This window comes from Chiloscyllium plagiosum, chromosome 13 (genome assembly GCF_004010195.1).
Source record: "Chiloscyllium plagiosum isolate BGI_BamShark_2017 chromosome 13, ASM401019v2, whole genome shotgun sequence".
Lineage (NCBI taxonomy): Eukaryota > Metazoa > Chordata > Chondrichthyes > Orectolobiformes > Hemiscylliidae > Chiloscyllium > Chiloscyllium plagiosum.
This window is the reverse complement of record NC_057722.1, coordinates 22,959,248-22,977,605: the sequence shown is the minus strand read 5'-3', so window position 1 is coordinate 22,977,605 and position 18,358 is coordinate 22,959,248. Positions and strand designations below refer to the sequence as shown.

The following is an 18,358-nucleotide window of genomic DNA, read 5'->3' as shown; positions in this document are numbered from 1 at the left end:
TGAGAGGCATTGATAGAGTCGATAGCCAGAGACTATTTCCCAGGGCAGAAATGGCTAACACGAGGGGTCATAGTTTTAAGCTGGTTGGAGGAAAGTATAAAGGGGATGTCAGAGGCGGATTCTTTACACCGAGAGTTGTGAGAGCATGGAATGCGTTGCCAGCAGCAGTTGTGGAAGCAAGGTCATTGGGGACATTTAAGAGACTACTGGACATGCATATGGTCACAGAAATTTGAGGGTGCATACATGAGGATCAGTGGTCGGCACAATATCGTGGGCTGAAGGGCCTGTTCTGTGCTGTACTGTTCTATGTTCTAAATGTGACAATGACATTTCCTGGGTGCAAAGAAATAACCAGCTGGTTTGTACTTTTCCAACCAGTAGGTAGGTTGTCAATGTGGCTTGAGAAGCCATTAGAAGAGGAGACTTTGCCAGTGTTATGAAGACCTATTGTTACATGGGGAGACTGCTTGAAAAACCCTTGTCAGCTTTCCAGTAGGTTCCTAGGTGAGGGCCCTCCCAAGATGGGTGCTATGTTGCTCAAATCGCTTTTAAAAAATGTGCACCTTCCTTAGCCGCCATTGATACAGTCACCCTGCAACCCTTGAGACTAAGTTGGATGGTAATAGCCTGTTAATTAACATTAGCTGGCAAAATACCAACCCAGAATTCCAACTCCTGGCAAAGCTGGGCCAGATTCTACTTTTGCTTCTGGCAGTGGGTCAGCATCAAGGCTGACCAAAATCAGCCCCACGTTTTTATATGATGGTTAGCTATTGCAATCTCAGCGTTTGTATGTACAAATATTTGACCTTTTGCTGAACCTTTTAGACAGTCTTTTTTCTGCATATGTATTTATTGGAGAGAATGTCTTGTAAAAGTAGAACTTTGCACACAACCTGCAGATTTTTAATAAAAAAAATTATCAATGTTGATATTTTCTGAATTTGACAGGTTTCTACTAAAAAGAGTTAAGTTGGAAGAGGACCGGTCCATACTTTTAATGAAGCAACCAAGGAAGATAAACTGGGAAATCAAACATACCCTTCGAAACTATATGAATGCCAATCAGATGGAACCGGATGATAAATGATGTTTGAAAGTACTTTCATGTGGCTTCGGTTCATATATTGTAGCTTTTACAGTTAACGAGTTGTATTGGTCACATGCATGAAATGTACTTTGAAAGGTCTGAATCAAGCTGTTTGATGCATTGAAAGATTACATTAACTTAAGCTCATTCATGTTCAGGTGGAAAATTTGGCACAATGATGGCAGTCCTGCATTTGAATTGGAAGGTTGTGAGTTCAAGTCTCATGCCAGAAATAAAAACATAAACTAGACTGATACTTCAGAAGTGCCATCAATGGTTGACCTGTTACACAAAGCCCACCCCTTCAGCTGAATTTAAAATATCCAATGGCCCTCTTTGTTCCAAGAGTCTGAGAGTTTGCTCTCACATACAGGTTGATACTTATCCCTCAAACAACAGCCACTGAAAGGAAAATTACTGTTGATATTGTACTTCTGTATACATCACCTTGGTGTGGTCAAATTAACTATGTTTTTTTAAAAATCCATTCATTAGCCTTGCTGCCTAAGACAACATTTAGTGCCTGCCCCTAGTTGCCCTTGAAAAGGTGGTGGTGACCTGTTGCCTTGAACTGCTGCAGTCCATGTGCACAGGTAGACCCACAATGCCATTAGGGAGTTCCAGGATTTTGAAGGAATGGCAATATTTTTCCAAGTTGGTATGAAGAGTGGCTTGGAGGAGTACCTGCAGGTGGTTGTGATCATCTACATTGCTTCATTGGGTGTAAAACACTTTGGTATATACTGAAATTATATAAGGTGCTACATAAATGCAAGTTCCTTCTACTTAATTTTACTTGTGGTATTAAACAGAAATTAAATTTAATTCTAATTATTCATCTACCATCTGTTTTGCTCATTTGAGGTATTATAAGGTGGAGATCTAGTTTGCCAAAATTATGCAATAAAAATTTTAAAATAATTTAAAAGCACAATTTGAAACAATTTCTGTATTTCAGTTACAGTTTCAAATTGTATATCTTCTCATTTGGGACCTCTGTTGTAATAAGTAACAAAAAAAAATTAAAGGAGAAGGTATGACTCACTGTATTGCTTCATTCTTAGGCTGCATTAAATTTTTAATAACGTCTTCTCAAATACATTTTAACTTTTTAATTTGTTTAAAGAATCTCCTCTATTTACTGCAAATATAAGAAATTTTGGTCAACAATTAAAATTTATTAGTGTTGGAACTTGTATTGTTTAACAGCATATAAACTATTAAAATATCTTTGCACCAGATGAACAAGTTATATGCTTATCTTTCATGCTACTCAATATTTGAGTTGCTTTCGATCTGTGATTGCCTTAGTAACGGCCCTTAACTGTTTTTTGTTGAAAAAAAATCATTCATGGGATGTGGACTTTCATCAGTAGATGAACACCCCCTTGAAGATGGGGTGAGTTACCACCTGGGACCACTGCAGTCCATTGAATGTAGATATACTGAATGTTGTTAGCGAGGGTATTCTGGATGTTGACCGAGCGATACTGAAGAAATCGTGATATATTTTTCGAGGTCAGAATGGAGAGTGACTTGCAGATGATGGTGTTCTCATGTATCTGCTGCCCTTGACCTTCTAGTGGTCATGTTTGTGGGTTTAGAAGGTATTGATGAAAGAGACCTGGTGAATGCCTGCAGTGCATCTTGGAGATAGTACACACTGCTATCACTGATCATAGGTGGGACTGGTTGTGGTGCTAATCGAGTGGGCCGTTTTGTCCTCTGTTATTGAACTTTGAGTTTGTCCGAATTTGCATTTATCCAAGCAAGTGGAAAGTATTCCCTCACACTCCTGACTTGTTCCATCTAGGTCGTGGATAAGCTTCGGAGAGCCAGGTGAGTTACTCTTTGCAGAATTCCTGGCCTCTGATCTGTTTTTGTGGCCACTATATTTATGTGGCTTGTCCAATTAAATTTCTAGTCAATGGTCAGACACAGCATGTTGAAAACTTGAATGTCAAAAGTTTGATGCCCACTTATTGGATTTTATCATTGCCACACATGGCACAAACATTACTTGCCATTTGTCAGCCCAAAATCCTAGATATTTTCCAGGACTGCTGCATTTGATGTGGGGCTACTTCAGTATCTGAGGAGTCATGAACAGTGACAAATATTGTGTGGTTTATTATCCTTCTCTGTTTGTGGATGACCATTGCATCCTGTACAACCATTGCTTTTTTTTTCCCTCCTGGCATCATTGCTCCTTGATACAACTGGTAAGCAAGACCTGGATTTGTAAGCATTGTTCCAATTTCTGACACCTCATTTCACTGGTGGAGGAAAGCGTCTAGGGCATGACTCACTGAGAAGGGCCTTTGAAAACGCTGAGTTCAAACAGACCTCAGTTATAATTAAGAAAGGGCTTTAGCCTCTGTGTTGAACTGACAAGCTGTAAGAGTATTTAAATTCCCAGTACTTTAAAAATTTAAAACAAAACTGCTCAGGTCAGTGAGAATTTAAACAAATCTACTCTAGCAATGACCAAACCTGTGTTGAATTTAACATGCATTATGATTGTCACTTTTATTTATGATTGTCTGTTTTCCATAAACTCATACTTCTATTGGGAGTTTACAGTTTGACAGCTCAAGCAGATTATTAAAGATTAGCCATCTGATGTGGGCTTAAAAGTACAAGTCTGACATTTTTTAAACAATGGGCTTCCTTAAATTGTTGTGTTCTTAATTAGAATAAAGGTTCTAATAGATATTTAGACTTTTATATTATTTCAGCATGGGCTGCTGAGGTCCACCCATGGTAGATACTGGATTGATTGGTCTGGAAGGTGGTGGTGGTTTGGTTCTCAGTAAGTTGACTTGCAAGAAGGCTGGGGGTCTGGATGGCTTGGAGGGATCTTTTTTTTTACTTTATGAGATGTGAATGGCACTGGAGAGGTCAGCATTTGTTGTCCATCCTTAACTGTCATTGAACGGAGTGGCTTGCTCAGCCATTTCAGAGGGCAGTTGCTGCAGACCTGAAGTTGCATGTAGTCAGACCAGGTAAGCATGGCAGATTCCTTTCTGTCTGGGGAATTTTTAAATGACAATTCATGGTAGTTTCAAGTTAACCATTACTGGCCTTAATTTTAAGTCTACATTTCAGTAGCAGTCAGTGAGATTTGAACCCATGACCCCAGATTATTTGTCTGGGTTTTGAGAGAACATTACATCACCACCTCCACTATCAGTGAGAGTGGTGGGACATGAAAAGTGGTGCAGACATAGACTCTCATTTGAGGTTATGGGACAGGTAAGTGGCAGGGGAAGGGGTGACATTTGGGATGGTTTGGTATGGTTGTCAAAGAGTAGGTGGGATGATGAGGGCTAGAGGCCTAAGCGACTCTCAATATTTACAAGGACTCAGCAGCTACTGTGTCTGTCTCTAACCTACTTTCAGGGCTGGAAGGCAAACTCCACCCTACACTTGTCACCTTCTCAGCAGAACCCACCATCTGGTGGTGGACAATGATTGTCTGCCTGATTATCTTCCCCACTACTTACATTCCAAGTTTCTACCTATGAGTGTACACCTAGGATTTTCAATAGAAACCATTACCCTTGCTATTAATAAATGCAGGCATCAGCCCTGACTCTGTTTTGAATCAACATCCCTTCAAAATGATAAAGAGTTTATAATTTTTTTTTCTTTCTCCTCTGTGACATCACCTTGAAATTGAGATATAGCACACCAAAAATTAACTAGATGCAAACTCTTTCTAACACAGAAAAAAAATTTTGTGACAAAGTTTCTTAAAAAAAATTTATTTAAAAACAAAATATACATTTAACAGCCATTTAATGAAAGTCCATGCAAATTTTCTTCTGGAATGACATGATTTAATATAAACAGGATAAAATTCTGAAACATTTAACAAGTACATTCAAAATCTATGGCAAATCTTTGAAGGCACAGTTTCCTGCATGCCACTTATTTATCATACAGCTTACTTATTTATTACAAGGACACAATTAAATAAATCCACAGTCTGCATAATATTTGGTGGATTATTATTGGCGTGTTGCCCAAGCCCTTATGGAGAAAATTTGTTTTTAAACCCTATAATAATTCTGTACAAATCTACACAACTCAGTAGTAGCAACAAGCATTTTTGATTATTATAAACAATGTACAAAAGGCAGAACAGTAGCATTGATAATGGAGCATTAGAATACAGATAGTGAGGTTACTGGCTCAAATCCCAAAACCAACCTCAACTGGCATTCAACCATAGCTTGTGCTGATGACAAGCTTTGATAATTCTCTACTAATTACAAGGTGGACCACAGCACCCCACAAGCGTGGGAAAAGCCTGACACAGACGAACAATCTGCTGTGCCATTTCTAAGTCTTATGCTCATATTAAGCAGCATTGACAGCAACCATGGAGTAGTCCGTAACTTAATGTTCCACATTTCTAACAGGGAGAATGGATGAGGGTTGATAAACATATGGGAAGATAAAATCCACATTGAAAATGCATTTAAACGAAATAAATAATTTACATAGCATAGATCTAGCATACAAAGGTAAATCTCAATTAATGGAACATTTGAACACAGTCCTTCTCCATTACCTCTCTTTCTTCACAACCACTAGCCAATGTTAGCAATATACCCTACTGACTTTTCAGAATGCTTTTTTAAAATCAGCTGTATTCCTTTAGATTTGAAAATTTTTGCGGCTTTTCCCAGGCCAGTATAATGTTTGCCTATATATAGTATTTTGGATGGATTGGAAACAGGCATATATTTCATAATATACATACAAAAAAAGTAAACCATCCTTATAATTTGGTTTCCTTACTGATGAAATAATTTTCCCAAATAAATAATCAGTTGAGAGCTTCAAGAAATTCCAGTATTACTCAGAATATCTGACAAACATCGAACCTGAACAGTTAAAGGTAAGCTGTAATAATTTCAGGACTGTAGTTAGCATATGTTCATGTCAATCTCAAGCATATAAAAGAGGTATCTCTGCTGAGACCAGTGCTGTCACCATCCTCTCAGTCGAGGCCAGAGACATTAACTATCTGCTAAAGTGCACTAAAATATTAATATCTATGCATTTAGGTTAAACTGTGCAAATCAAAATCACTTCAGTTCACTGTTAGGTTAAAAATAAACTTGTCCATCATACCAGTTTTTTTTCATATTAAGCACAATGATAAATAGTGGATTTCTTAACTGGAGATTTCTGTAGCAAAGAACTCCAATAATAATCCAAAATTGATACACTGTGCTTGTGAACATTTATTTACCATATAATATTCCACACAGTTAAATCCTGATAACACCACATACCCAATGCTTCTAAGGAAGCTATCTTATTCCAAATTACCCTTTAATAAATTTTCAGCTTAAAAATTGAAAGCAAATGTTGCATGAACTTGTAATACTGATATTGTTAAAACCATGAGAGCCCTTCACCTGAAAAGGCAGAAGAATTGAGGATGGTTCCCCCACTAATGTTTTAATGCCTGCAGCGGTGGCTATGTTGTCACAAAAATCTTTGTATTGCACAAATTACAAGTGTTTGCCTGCAACAGCACCAGGGAAGAGAAAATGCAGTATCATTCCATTAAGCATCAAAACTGCAGTGCTCACTATTACTTTGTTATATATCTTCTCCCTCCATTGAGCAGCACGGTAGAGAAAGGCAAATTAAAGCAGCATTAAAATAGCTGAGTCAAAAGAAAAGTGGCAACACCCTGAATAAACAACAGCTGCTGAGGGTCAGAAAAAACTAACACATTCAGATTGAACCAAGTGATCCTCTTTGTGGTTAGCTTCAGTGGGCACTTCGGGTGCAGTGTGCTTTGGGTGTATCTAAATGGAATGACAGAAGGCCTCCACCACAGTAGAAACAGTAGTTTTCCAGTACAATTTCACATCAGAATCACTGCAGGACAATCTGGCGTTTACAATTCAAAGATCAAGTGAAAAAATTGTTCCATATTGTTTGTTAAACAATTTACATTTTGTAAATACCAATACATTCTCTATTCATTTAAACTGTGGTGCAGGTCCAATTTGGGTAGAAGTAGTTCATTCTTCAAAACATTAGTTAGCAAACTTGATAACACTGATAAAAGTGAATCCCATTGCAAAATATCAGATAAGCACATCTGTACTCATGACATATCTGACCACCTGGACAATATCAACTACATCCAAGGTCCATGTTTACATTATGATTACACATGTAATCAGAGTAATTCGTTTCCCTACAAGTATCCTCTCTGTTGCCTTTTGTTGAACTGATACTGTTAATACAAGTTTACACAAGATAGGGCAGCTTGCGTGATTGGCACCCCATCCATAATTTTCACTCTTTACCACCAACATAAGTGCGTACAATTCATGTAACACACTTATGTTAACTCATCAAGCTGCCTTTTGACAGTTCCTTCCAAACATGTGAAATGTATTCTTTGGAAGGACACGATGCATGAGAGCGCCACTACGTGTAAGATTCCTCCCCCAACCCCCCCGCCACCAGACCAAGCCACTCACTATCCTGACTTGAAAATCTATCACCATTTCATTGGTGTTGCTAAGTTAAAATCCTGGAACTCCCTCGCTAGTGCCATTGTTTGTCTACTTACAACAAATGGACCAGACGTTCTCCAGCACAAATCAGTATGGGCAATAACTGCTGGCCCAGCCAGCAATGAATACATCCCAAGAAAGAATTTTAAAAAGCTGCACTCCAGAATGGAATGTAAAAGCTGATTTCAATTTATCCTAATCATTAAAGTGACAGGGAACCTTTATCATTCCTGGGTAACAGGCTGCAAAATGTAGCTAAAGCCCTTTGAATTAATTCCAATGGTGCAAAATTGAAGCTATCTTTTTAACCATCTCTACAACATCATCTGAAACACACCAAAAAGCTTGACTGAAATCACTCAAAAACTAAAGTTGACTTGACGTGTTAAAATGGAAATTCAGAAATCCACCACTGCTAAGCATTTTCCTTATTCAGAGCTAAGATCTCAACAATGATTGGAGAGCAAAATGGCAATTCTAGGCTTATTTACCAGTTATTCATAAGTCATCCATACAATAACAAGGAATCAGGAGAAGTAGTGTCATGGGTAGGTGTGCCCAGATATAAAATACCAGTTTATTTTCCTTCTACACCAACTATATCATGTTGACCTATTGTTCAAGATTTTCAGTGAAAACAGGATCAATCATTCTCCTTGGATATAAAACAACATCTGCAACAATATGGCACTGACCAAACAGAAGGCAAGGAGGCTGATACAGAGATGGGTGTTTTACCATGGGATACACTGGTGTTAGCCAAAATCCAGAATTACACAAATGCTTATTTCAAAACAAAATGTATCACCAATTCCTGTTCACTGGATCCTACTATGATGTTTCGATCCAGACCAACTGATTTAAAATACAAATCTTCCACTTAAAATGAATCTAACAAACATATGAATATAAACACCCAATATCAATCACACAGTATTATATTGATAGTGTTCAATATTTGGTATCAGTCAACCTCAACTTCTGAAAAAAGTGTTGATTTATTCTATGAGTACCATGCCATTAAAAATCTCAAGGTGAAGCAACCAGTCGCTTGCAGCATGCAAAGTCAGCAAGATCCAGCAAATATATACATATTTCATAACGCACTGGAAGTTGGAAGGCATGGAGTGCAACAACTGCAACATTCTCCTGCAATATAGTCCAGAAGCAAGCTGTCTTTTCAGTTAAACACCCTGTATTCATTTCAGTGCACTGCTGAAAATGCACTAGGACCATTTGTCTTTGGCCACAATGTGAGCCATCCAGTTCACTTTTGTTGTCCAGCTTTCACGAAGGGCCTCATCAAACTTCTGTCGAAACTGCTTCAATGCTTCGTCATCACTTTTACCCAAAGCCAGAGAGTCCTGGAGCCAAAAAGGAGGAAATTTAGAAAAACAGGGTTGCAATCTAACAAAGACGTATTACATTGGAAATCACAAAATTAAAAGTCCAATTGGCACCCAACTTTGGCTTCCTGAAACTGTCTATTTTGAGGCAGAGAAATTGATGATATCACTTTCTCTTAAGTATCCTTCAGTCATACTGGGCTAGGTGCTTTTCTCCCCATTTTGTTTCTCTTTTATTTGTGATTGAGACTGAAGCTGCGTTAGAGTTCTGGAGAGTCAAGCCACCATCAGTACAGTGTGTCAGTGCACTATTTGACTATAATTACAGAGAAGGTCATTCTATTTCTTCAGCTTTGCATATTCAGTGTTAGGTGTTGGAGGATGCAGCAACTTGGATTGAGTGTTAGTGGTTTAGCTACAGGAGTACTAATAGGATTGAGCATCCAGGTCATTTGTCATTGCTGGGGTACAAACAAACATAGAAAATCGGAGAAGACCATTCTGCCCCTTTAGATTGCCCCATCATTCAATAAGGTCATACTTGATATTTTTCTGTTTCAAATTCCACATTCCCATCTACCCCGATAACTGTTGATTTCTGTCTATCAAGAATCTAACCCCCTTTGTCTTTAAAATATGTAATGACCTGGTCTCCGCCACCATCTGAGGCAGAGACTTCCAAAGTCACATAACCCTCAGGAGGGAAAAAAAAATCTTCTGTCTGTCCGAAACAGTGATACCTTGTTTTTTGGAAAAACGTTCTGGATTCATACACAAGAAGAAACGTTCTTTTCACATCCACAATTCAGGATGTGAGGAGTTTGCGCATTCTCCCCACGTCTGTGTGGGTTTTCTCTGGGTGCTCCGGTTTCTTCCCACAGTCCAAAAATGTGCAGGTTAGGTGAACTGGCCATGCTAAATTGCCCGTAGTGTTAGGTGAAGGGGTTAATGTAGGGGAATGGGTCTGGGTGGGTTGCTCTTCGGAGGGTCGGTGTGGACTTGTTGGGCCGAAGGGCCTGTTTCCACACTGTAAGTAATCTAATAAAAAAATCTAATAAAAATCTCTTGCATTATAACTCACCCACTGCTCTTCTAAATTCCAATGGAAACAAGTCTGCCCTGTCCAATCTATCTTCATTAGACATTCCCCTCATTCCAAGAATCAATTTAGTAAACTCCTCTGAACCATTCCCAAAGTAGAGCAAAACTGTGCATAGTATTTGAGAGGTCTTCAATACCCAGTGTATCAAAAACAACATATTTGCCCAAATCGTATTGTAATTAAGGATAGCATCTCATTAATCTTCCTGATTGCATGCTGTCCTAGCATACTATCTTCTTGTGACTCATAACAGAACATCCAAATTCCTCTGCACCTTTGAATTCTGCAATCATTCTCCATTTAAATAAATCCTGCTTTTGCATTCTTTCTACCAAAGCGAACAACTTCACATTTTCCTACATTATAGTCCATCTACCAGGCCAGCCTTTTGCCTGCTCACTCAACACATCTATATCCCTCTGCAACCTCCTTATGTCATCTCCACAACATCCTTTCCTACCTATGTTGGTACCATCTGTGAATTTAGCTGGCATGCCTTTGCACCCCTCATCGAAGACATTGATGGAAATTCTATAAAGATGAAACCCCAACAAATCCCAAAAGGCTCTGCTTGTCACATCTTACCAATCAGACAAAAACCCATTTAAGTTTGGTTTTCTGTCAGCCAGCCCAAGCTTTTATCTAATCCAGAATGATTTTTTTTTTAAAACGTGGAGCCTTAGCAAATGCCTCATTGGAATCCAAGTACAGTGCATGTAGACTTCCCTTTACGCATAAACCTTGTTACACCTTCAAAGAACTCCAATAAAGTGGCTGTACACATTTCCCTTTAACAAAACCATGCTGTTTCTTCTCAATTATCTTGAATGCATGCGTTTTTTTAAGTACAAGTCTATGGTCTCTAACTATTGATTCTAATGCTTTCCCAGTGACAGATGTCAAGCTAACCAGACTAGATTCCTGCCTCCAGTCCTTCTTGACTACAGTGGCCATATTTGCTATTTTCCAGACTGTTGGAATATTTTCTGAAATGAGAGAATTTTGGAAAATTATCATCAAGGCATCGACTACCTCAACAGAAATCTCTTTTAAGACCTTAGATTAAGTTCACTTGGTGACAGACTCATCAGCCCACAGCTCCATCGGTTTGCTTTGTACTGCTCTCTCCTGATTGTGATTTCACAGAACCCCCTGAGGCTATTAAAATGTTTTTTTTGCATCTTCTATAGTAAAGACAAAGCAAAATATTTGTTTCATCTGCTATTTCCTTCACATTCTCACTCACCAGAGGACCAACACTCATTTTATACTTACTGTCTTCCTTTTTAAATACTCAAGCTAAGCATTTTTATATTTCTAGCTAGCTTCCTCTCTAATTTTTTCCAACTCAATTTATCGTGCAGTTATTCTCTGCTGTTCTTTATATTCTGACCAATCAACCGACCTACCACTCATCTTCCTACAATGATGTATTTTTTTTTATAAGTTTGATGCTTTTCCAACTTTACAATTTCCTGTGGATGGTGGTTTTATTTAAAATATGAACATACTTGAGTATTTTGAAATCTCTCTAAATATCTGCCACTCCATATCTGCTAACCAATCCCCTACCTTGTATTCCATGCTTCTGGATACTGAAGCCACTTATGTTTTTTTATCAGGGGTCCCTGCATTTGAACTAAACATGGCCATCATGGCCAGTGCAAACTTCCTTGCTTGCTATCCTTCTGGTTCATCAAGCTGCAGGCCCAGTAAGAGGTCGACAGATCTGAATGGTAGGCAGGCCCAGTTGGAGAGGAAGCCTTGACATCAGAGTTCTCCAGTGACTCTGGACAACTCAACATCCACAACAGGCCTGTATTCAGCCAGACCATTGGGCTGGAGGGGAAATTATTTGACAGGATTACTTCTAGCTGTGGTCTTCCATCCTACTGTGACATGCAGACTCTGGTTCCCATGGCCTCCTGCTAAGACGGCAACGAACTGTCAGGCTCTGCAGTTGGCAGGGACGGCGGATTTCAATGGTGGAAAACTACCAGCACTGTGACAAAACACCCTGTCAGTAGATGCTAATTTTCTTAAATGACTGCCTTTCATGGAGCATGCAGCTAAACCAGTTCTCCCCCTGCCCACCGACATTTTCCCAGAGGCAGGAATGCATTGGATAGCCATCCTGACTGATTCCTCTCTTACTTATTGCCTTACCCCCTCACCCCTCCCAACCCCGCCGTAACTGCCTCAAAAACCATTTCCACAGAGTCAGAAAATTTTAACTCATTGGGTGTCCACAGATGGGTCAGTTTATTTGTGTGAACTGTTTAAAATGATAGAATATCACAAATACTTAGTGTCCACATTATGAACAGACCCGGGGTAATTGAAAAAAAAAATTATGGAATGATAATACCTCAAAGCAGCCATTTGAGCATTAATTCCCTTCTCTTGTTTGTTATGAAATTTTCTTCAGAAACAAAACGTGTGAAGAAGTTGAAAGAAAATTTGACTGCGAACAAGTATTTAATACAAAAGTACTCAACATATTTAGGTGTATATAGCCAACTTTGATGACATTAAGTAACTCGAATGTTTGCATACTTCAATTAAAGCAAAATAAACTGTTTTTTTGAATCACCCATTATTAAATATCTTCATATCACAGAACCAGCAAGAATAACCTTTTGAGATGAGACCAGCGGCACCAGGGGACAGGTGGTATTTGCAGGCTTTCACATAGTCAGGGTCAGATGTACAGCACTGAAACCAGATTCTTTGGTCGAATTCTGGTCTGCATGGATGACTTGGACCGAAGGAACTGTTTCCATGCTGTCTCACATAATACATTCAGTCTCAGCTGACCATCCCAAAAGACATTTGGATGTCCTCACATTGGAAAGATGAAAATAATCACAAACACACCACAATCTTTCAGATGTCGATAAATCCTGATCTTAGGTTAGGCAACTTTTGGAATAATGCATTCAATTCTAGTCTCCCTACTGTAGGAAAGATGTTGTGAACCTTGTTAGGGTTCAGAAAAGATTTAAAAGGATGTTGCACTATAGGGAAAGGGTGACTAGACTGGGGCTATTTTCCTGGGAGCATCAGAGGATGAGGGGTGACATTATAGAGGTTTATAAAATCAGTAGGGGCATGGGTAGGGCGAATAGTCAAGGTCTTTTCCCCATGGGAGGGGAATCCAGAGCTAGTGGGCATAGGTTTAAGGTGAGAGGGGAAAGATTTAAAAGGGACCTAAGGCACAGCTTTTTCATGCAGAGGGTAGTGTGTGTATGGAATGAGCTGCCAGAAAAAAAGTGGTGGAGGCTGGTACAGTTACAACATTTAAAAGGCATCTAGATGGGTATATGAATAGGAAGGGTTCAGAGGAATATGGGCCAAATATTGGTAAATGGGATTAGATTAATTTAGGATATCTGATCGAAATGGATGAGTTGCCTGTGTCCGTGCTGTATATCTCTTAGGACTCTAAATGCAAGTAGGCAGTTTAGAGTGTCATTGGCATGTACTTCAGAATTGGTAATTTAATTTTTCAATTGATCAGATAGTGTTGATCAGAAGGTGGGAAGGATTGGAAAAAAAAATGTGCTGGATCATTTTACTACTGTTGGTCAAAGCAAAGAGAAAGATGTCGTCTTAATCCAATACTTGGAAGCGCAGAGAAATGAGTTTGGATAGTTGCAAAGATGTGATCCAATTTCTTTTCCTCATTGCTTGTGTTTAGTTTTTGTTTCCTGTGTTATTCCACGGAATAAGCAATAATCAAAATTCACTGGGAACAAAGGCGTACAAGTCTGTGTTTTAAAGCTCACTGACAAGTTCCCAATGTTTAACAAACTGGTTCAAAAGGCCTCACTTTATGAAAGGTTTCTTTGTTTCATTCTCCACAAATGCTGTCAGACGTGTTCAGTCTATCCAGCATTCATGCTTCTATCTCAAATTGCTAGGCCTCAGTATTTTGCTTTAGCATCACTTTAAAATGCATTTCTGAAATAATTCCAATGGAATACAGACAGGTATAAAAAAGTTTTACCTTAAGGTATTGGATGTCTTTGATGGAGCTTAGCTCAGGTAGGCCTGCTGTCAACATTAGTGCAAACAGAGTAATAAACAGGTTTCCATTCTTGCGCAGAATCAGGTAAGCTTCTTCACAATATTGACGGAACCTTCCAAAAATAGATAACAGTACAAAATGCACAACTTCTGGATGTGAAAAGGAGATAAAAATTCAGGTATGATATACATTTTGTTACAGCAAACTCTGGGTGGTTAATTCACCAGTCTGCCAAGTAGAAAGGGGAATTAACGTTCCTAAATCACTAATGAGGTGCTTGGTTGGTAATGGTAGTGTTAAAAGGAGAAAGACTTCAATTTAAGATGAATTCTGCATTTCATTCCAAAATGCTGAAGATAAATATTGGTACTTAAAAGAATCAGTGGCTACAAAGTGCAAATCACGCACAAAATTTATGAAAAAAAAATTGATGGTTCACATACAACATTTATTTGAGAGTCTGGATTTTGTACTTCTGGCATGTGTGTTTGATCTGTGTCTATGAAAGAATGTAATGATTAACTTGGAGGTATTTCAGTAGCCTTGTTGAGTTATTCATAAGTGTAAAGAGTGAAAGGGATCAAAAGTGTTTTGGTTTCAGTGGATGTGCTTTTATGAGTAACAGAGTAATAGTTGTACATTAACTTTCAGACAGAAGAGTTCAAACTTCTTTTGGTTTTGGGGCATTTCAAGAAAGACTTCAAGAAAGGTTTCAAATGTCACACCCGCTTAAAAAGGAAGAGGGACAGAAGATGGGAAAATGTAGGCAGGTTAGGGTTTTGGTAAGATTTTACAGTCCATTGAGGATAGATTGTGGAGTACTTGGAAGTGCGCGGTGAAAGAGAGCTGAGTCAGCACAACTTGGTCAAAGGGAGGTCATTCCTGATAAATCTGCTAGAATTCTTTGAGGTGTCAGTGAGCAAGTTAGACAAAGGAAAGCCAGTGGATGTGATCTATTTGGATTTTCAGAAGGCCTTTCTGCTGCTCAATATGATAAGAGCCCATGGTCTTAGGGGCAAAGTAACACCATGGGTAGAGGATTGGCTGACTGGCAGAAGGCAGAGAGTAGTGATAAAGGGGTCTTTCTCAGGATGGCAGCTGGTGACTCATGGAGGTCTGCAGATGTCAGGTGTTGGGACCACAACTGTTCCTGATTCAGAAGTACTGGTATTGCACAACCATCTGATGAAGGAGCAGTGCTCTGAAAGCTAGTTCTTCCAAATAAACCTGTTGGACTATAACTTGATGTTGTGTGATTTTTAACTTTGTACAACTATTCCTGTTATGTATATAGATGATGGAGTTGAGGCCATTGTTGCTAAGTTTGCAAAGATAGGTAGGGAGATAGTTACTGTTGAGGAAACGGAGGCTACAGAAGGATATGAACAGGCTAGGAGAGTGGGCAAAGAATTGGCAGATGGAATACAATGTGAAAATGTGAGAAGTTATACACTTTGGTAGGAAGAATAGAAGTTTGGACTACTTTGTAATGAGGAAAGGCTTTGGAAATCTGAAACACAGAGGAACTTAAGAGTCCTAGTTCAAGATTCTCTTAAGGGTAACATATAAATGTTCAGTGGGCAGTTAGGAAGGCAAATGCAATGTTAGCATTCATTTTGAGAGGGTTAGAATATAAAGCGCAAGGATGTACTACTGAGGTTGTAGAAGGTTCTCATCACACCCCATTTGGAACATTGAGAGCACGTTTGGACCCCACATCTACAAAAGGATGTGCTGGCTTTGGAGGGGGTCCAAAGGTAGAGGTTTACAAGAATGATGCAGGGGATGAAGGACTGGTCATACCAGCAGTGATTGAGGACTCTGGGTCTGTACTCAACGGAGTTTAGAAAGATGAGGGGGATCTCATCGAAACTTATAGAATTCTGAGAGGCCTGGATAGGGAGGATGTGGAGAGGATGTTTTCACTGCTAGGGGAGACTAGGATCAGAGGACACAGCCTCAAGAGGGAAGGGAAGACTATCTTCTCATAGGAAGACCTAGGAGAAGAAATTTCTTCAGTGAAAGTGTGGTGAATCTGTGGAACCCACTGCCACAGAATGTTGTGCAGTTCACATTGAGAACCCTTAAAACAGAAACAAATAGGTTCTTAATTAAAAAGGGGATGAATAGTTACAGGAGAAGGCAAGTCAATGGATTTGAGAAACATATCAGCCATGATTGAATGGCAAAGCTGACTTGATGGGGTGAATGGCCTAATTTTGCTGCTTTATCTAGGATTTTTAGAATGTTGACTGAAGCTGGATGTATAATTTGCCCTTAAAGAAGAGAGATAATGTCAAAATAGTTAAGAAATGAATTCTCAGTGTAGGGAATTTAATTTTAAATTCTAGACCAGAAGTATTTGTTTAAAACCCTAACAGGGTTATTTGATGGTGAGAAAGTTTAAGCTTGATTGTATGAAGATTCAAGGAAAAGGTTATCAGGTTCCCAAGAAATAGGAATTAGACACAACCAAGTCAAACCGTATGTGCAGTAGGGAAGGGAGTTTGGTAGAGTGTTTGAGTATCATAAAGGGATATTGTTTGTTTTAATAGGAACCTAGTTTACCAGTGTCTTATAAAAGGTCTTTAAACTTGAGGTGTCTGTATATAGCTTGATTTATTCTATTTCATCTTAAATTTCTTTTTGTGCAAATGTCTACTTTATTGCTAAAACAAAATTTACAGTATTGAATGCTTGTGTTTCAATGATGGATCGCTTAGTTTTCTTTTGTTCTTAACAATCAAGTCAGATTTCAAACTGGGATCTGTCTTGTCCAGTAACAACAACAGCTGGGATCATACCAAATGTTATTCCTTTATGAGGCAGAATGTTTCAATGATTGAGTGAACCTACAAAACCAAATTAGCTTGAGGGGCTCTTAAAGTAACCACCACCATTAGGGTTCCTTTGTCTAACTTGATCACTCAAAAACAATCAAATAACTCTCAGAAATGAAAATAAAGCATGAGTATTTTCTGTGAGCTTTTGATCATCAGCATTACACATGAAAATATCTACCCCTCCATGTTCATCTTATCCCTATTTCCACTTGGTAAATGATAATTAGGAGATGAAGCCAATTGTATGCGCTGGACACTAGACACAGAAATGAGTCTGGCTGGATGGAATCATTTGATCAAATTTTCAACAGCAATATTGGAATTCTAAGCGAGCAAAGTTGGGCTCAAATCTGCATCTTTCCAATTCATGGCAAAGTTCCCAATGCTTACTAATCAAGAACCTTAATAACTTTAAGCTGATTTCACAGAGGACATAAAGGCACACTGAAGTTGTAGTCCTTGCTAATAAACATACAACATAGTTAGCAAATGATTAATATTACTACCATATTAAATTCATTTTAAACTTCAGAATGGATTCAAGTTTTAGTAATTAAATAAGTTGTAATTGCCAATTTCTTAGCTTGCTTGTCTTCTTGGGAAATTATAGTAGACTATGCTATCAAAACAGCTTGGATCGCATAAGCGGCAACATTGTTATCGTTCTACTATACTTCAGGTGTGCCAAATACATGTGCGCTTAATCAAAATTTCGATATGTTGCTAACTATTGCAGCACTAAGGAAATATCAGTTGTACATAATGTAATTAAGGGCAGGGATAGGGGAAAGGCAGTGAACTAAAATGGTACATATGTGTATAAAAGGGAAGCCAATTTGCAACGCTGTGGTCGCCTAAGAAAGTGCCCTCTAGTTTGGGATATTAATACAAGTCTAACAATTATACCAGAACAATGTGCTGTTGTTATTAGTCTCTTTTATAAGAACATGCTCTGATGGAGCCATAATACAACAGCTCTGACATGACCGTTTAATTACCTGCTAAACTTTTCAGTGTTTCCTGTTTTTCCTTGTTGAATGACATGAATGAAGTCGTAGGTAAGAATAAAAGGCACACGCTCTCTCTTAATCCCGAACTTAGACTTGAAATTGCCAAGAATGTGTCCAAAATCAATATGGAAGAGCTTGGAAACAGAAAACAGTCAGATTATTCTCTTGTAAAAGGTCTCTGCAATCTTTGAAACTGACGTGACGTCAAAATGATAAGAATTGAACAACTGCAAAAAAAAAAGGTATTGTTTATTGGGAAGAGAGAGTTGGCAAATATTGCAGTATTCAATGTATTCACAATTTGCTCGATCAACCTGTCATTTCCCGATTTGTATACAGTTCTTATTTGAAGCAGTTCTGTCACTTAAATGGTTGCT

At 38.6% G+C, this 18,358-nt stretch overlaps 1 protein-coding gene across 5 annotated transcripts in view; it reads right to left on the bottom strand.

The window, feature by feature from the left end:
- Positions 1–4,859: 4,859 nt before the first annotated feature.
- Positions 4,860–18,358, bottom strand: part of pik3cb (phosphatidylinositol-4,5-bisphosphate 3-kinase, catalytic subunit beta) — a 190,337-nt gene continuing 176,838 nt past the window's right edge. For all 5 annotated transcript variants that reach the window (XM_043702028.1, XM_043702027.1, XM_043702026.1 and 2 more), the window contains 3 exons: positions 17,970–18,115; positions 14,108–14,240; positions 4,860–9,014 (listed from right to left, as the gene is read on the bottom strand). In XM_043702028.1, the coding sequence (XP_043557963.1) occupies positions 8,877–9,014; positions 14,108–14,240; positions 17,970–18,115 (417 nt within the window). In that variant the 3' untranslated portion in view covers positions 4,860–8,876. The remainder of the gene's footprint in view (positions 9,015–14,107; positions 14,241–17,969; positions 18,116–18,358) is intronic.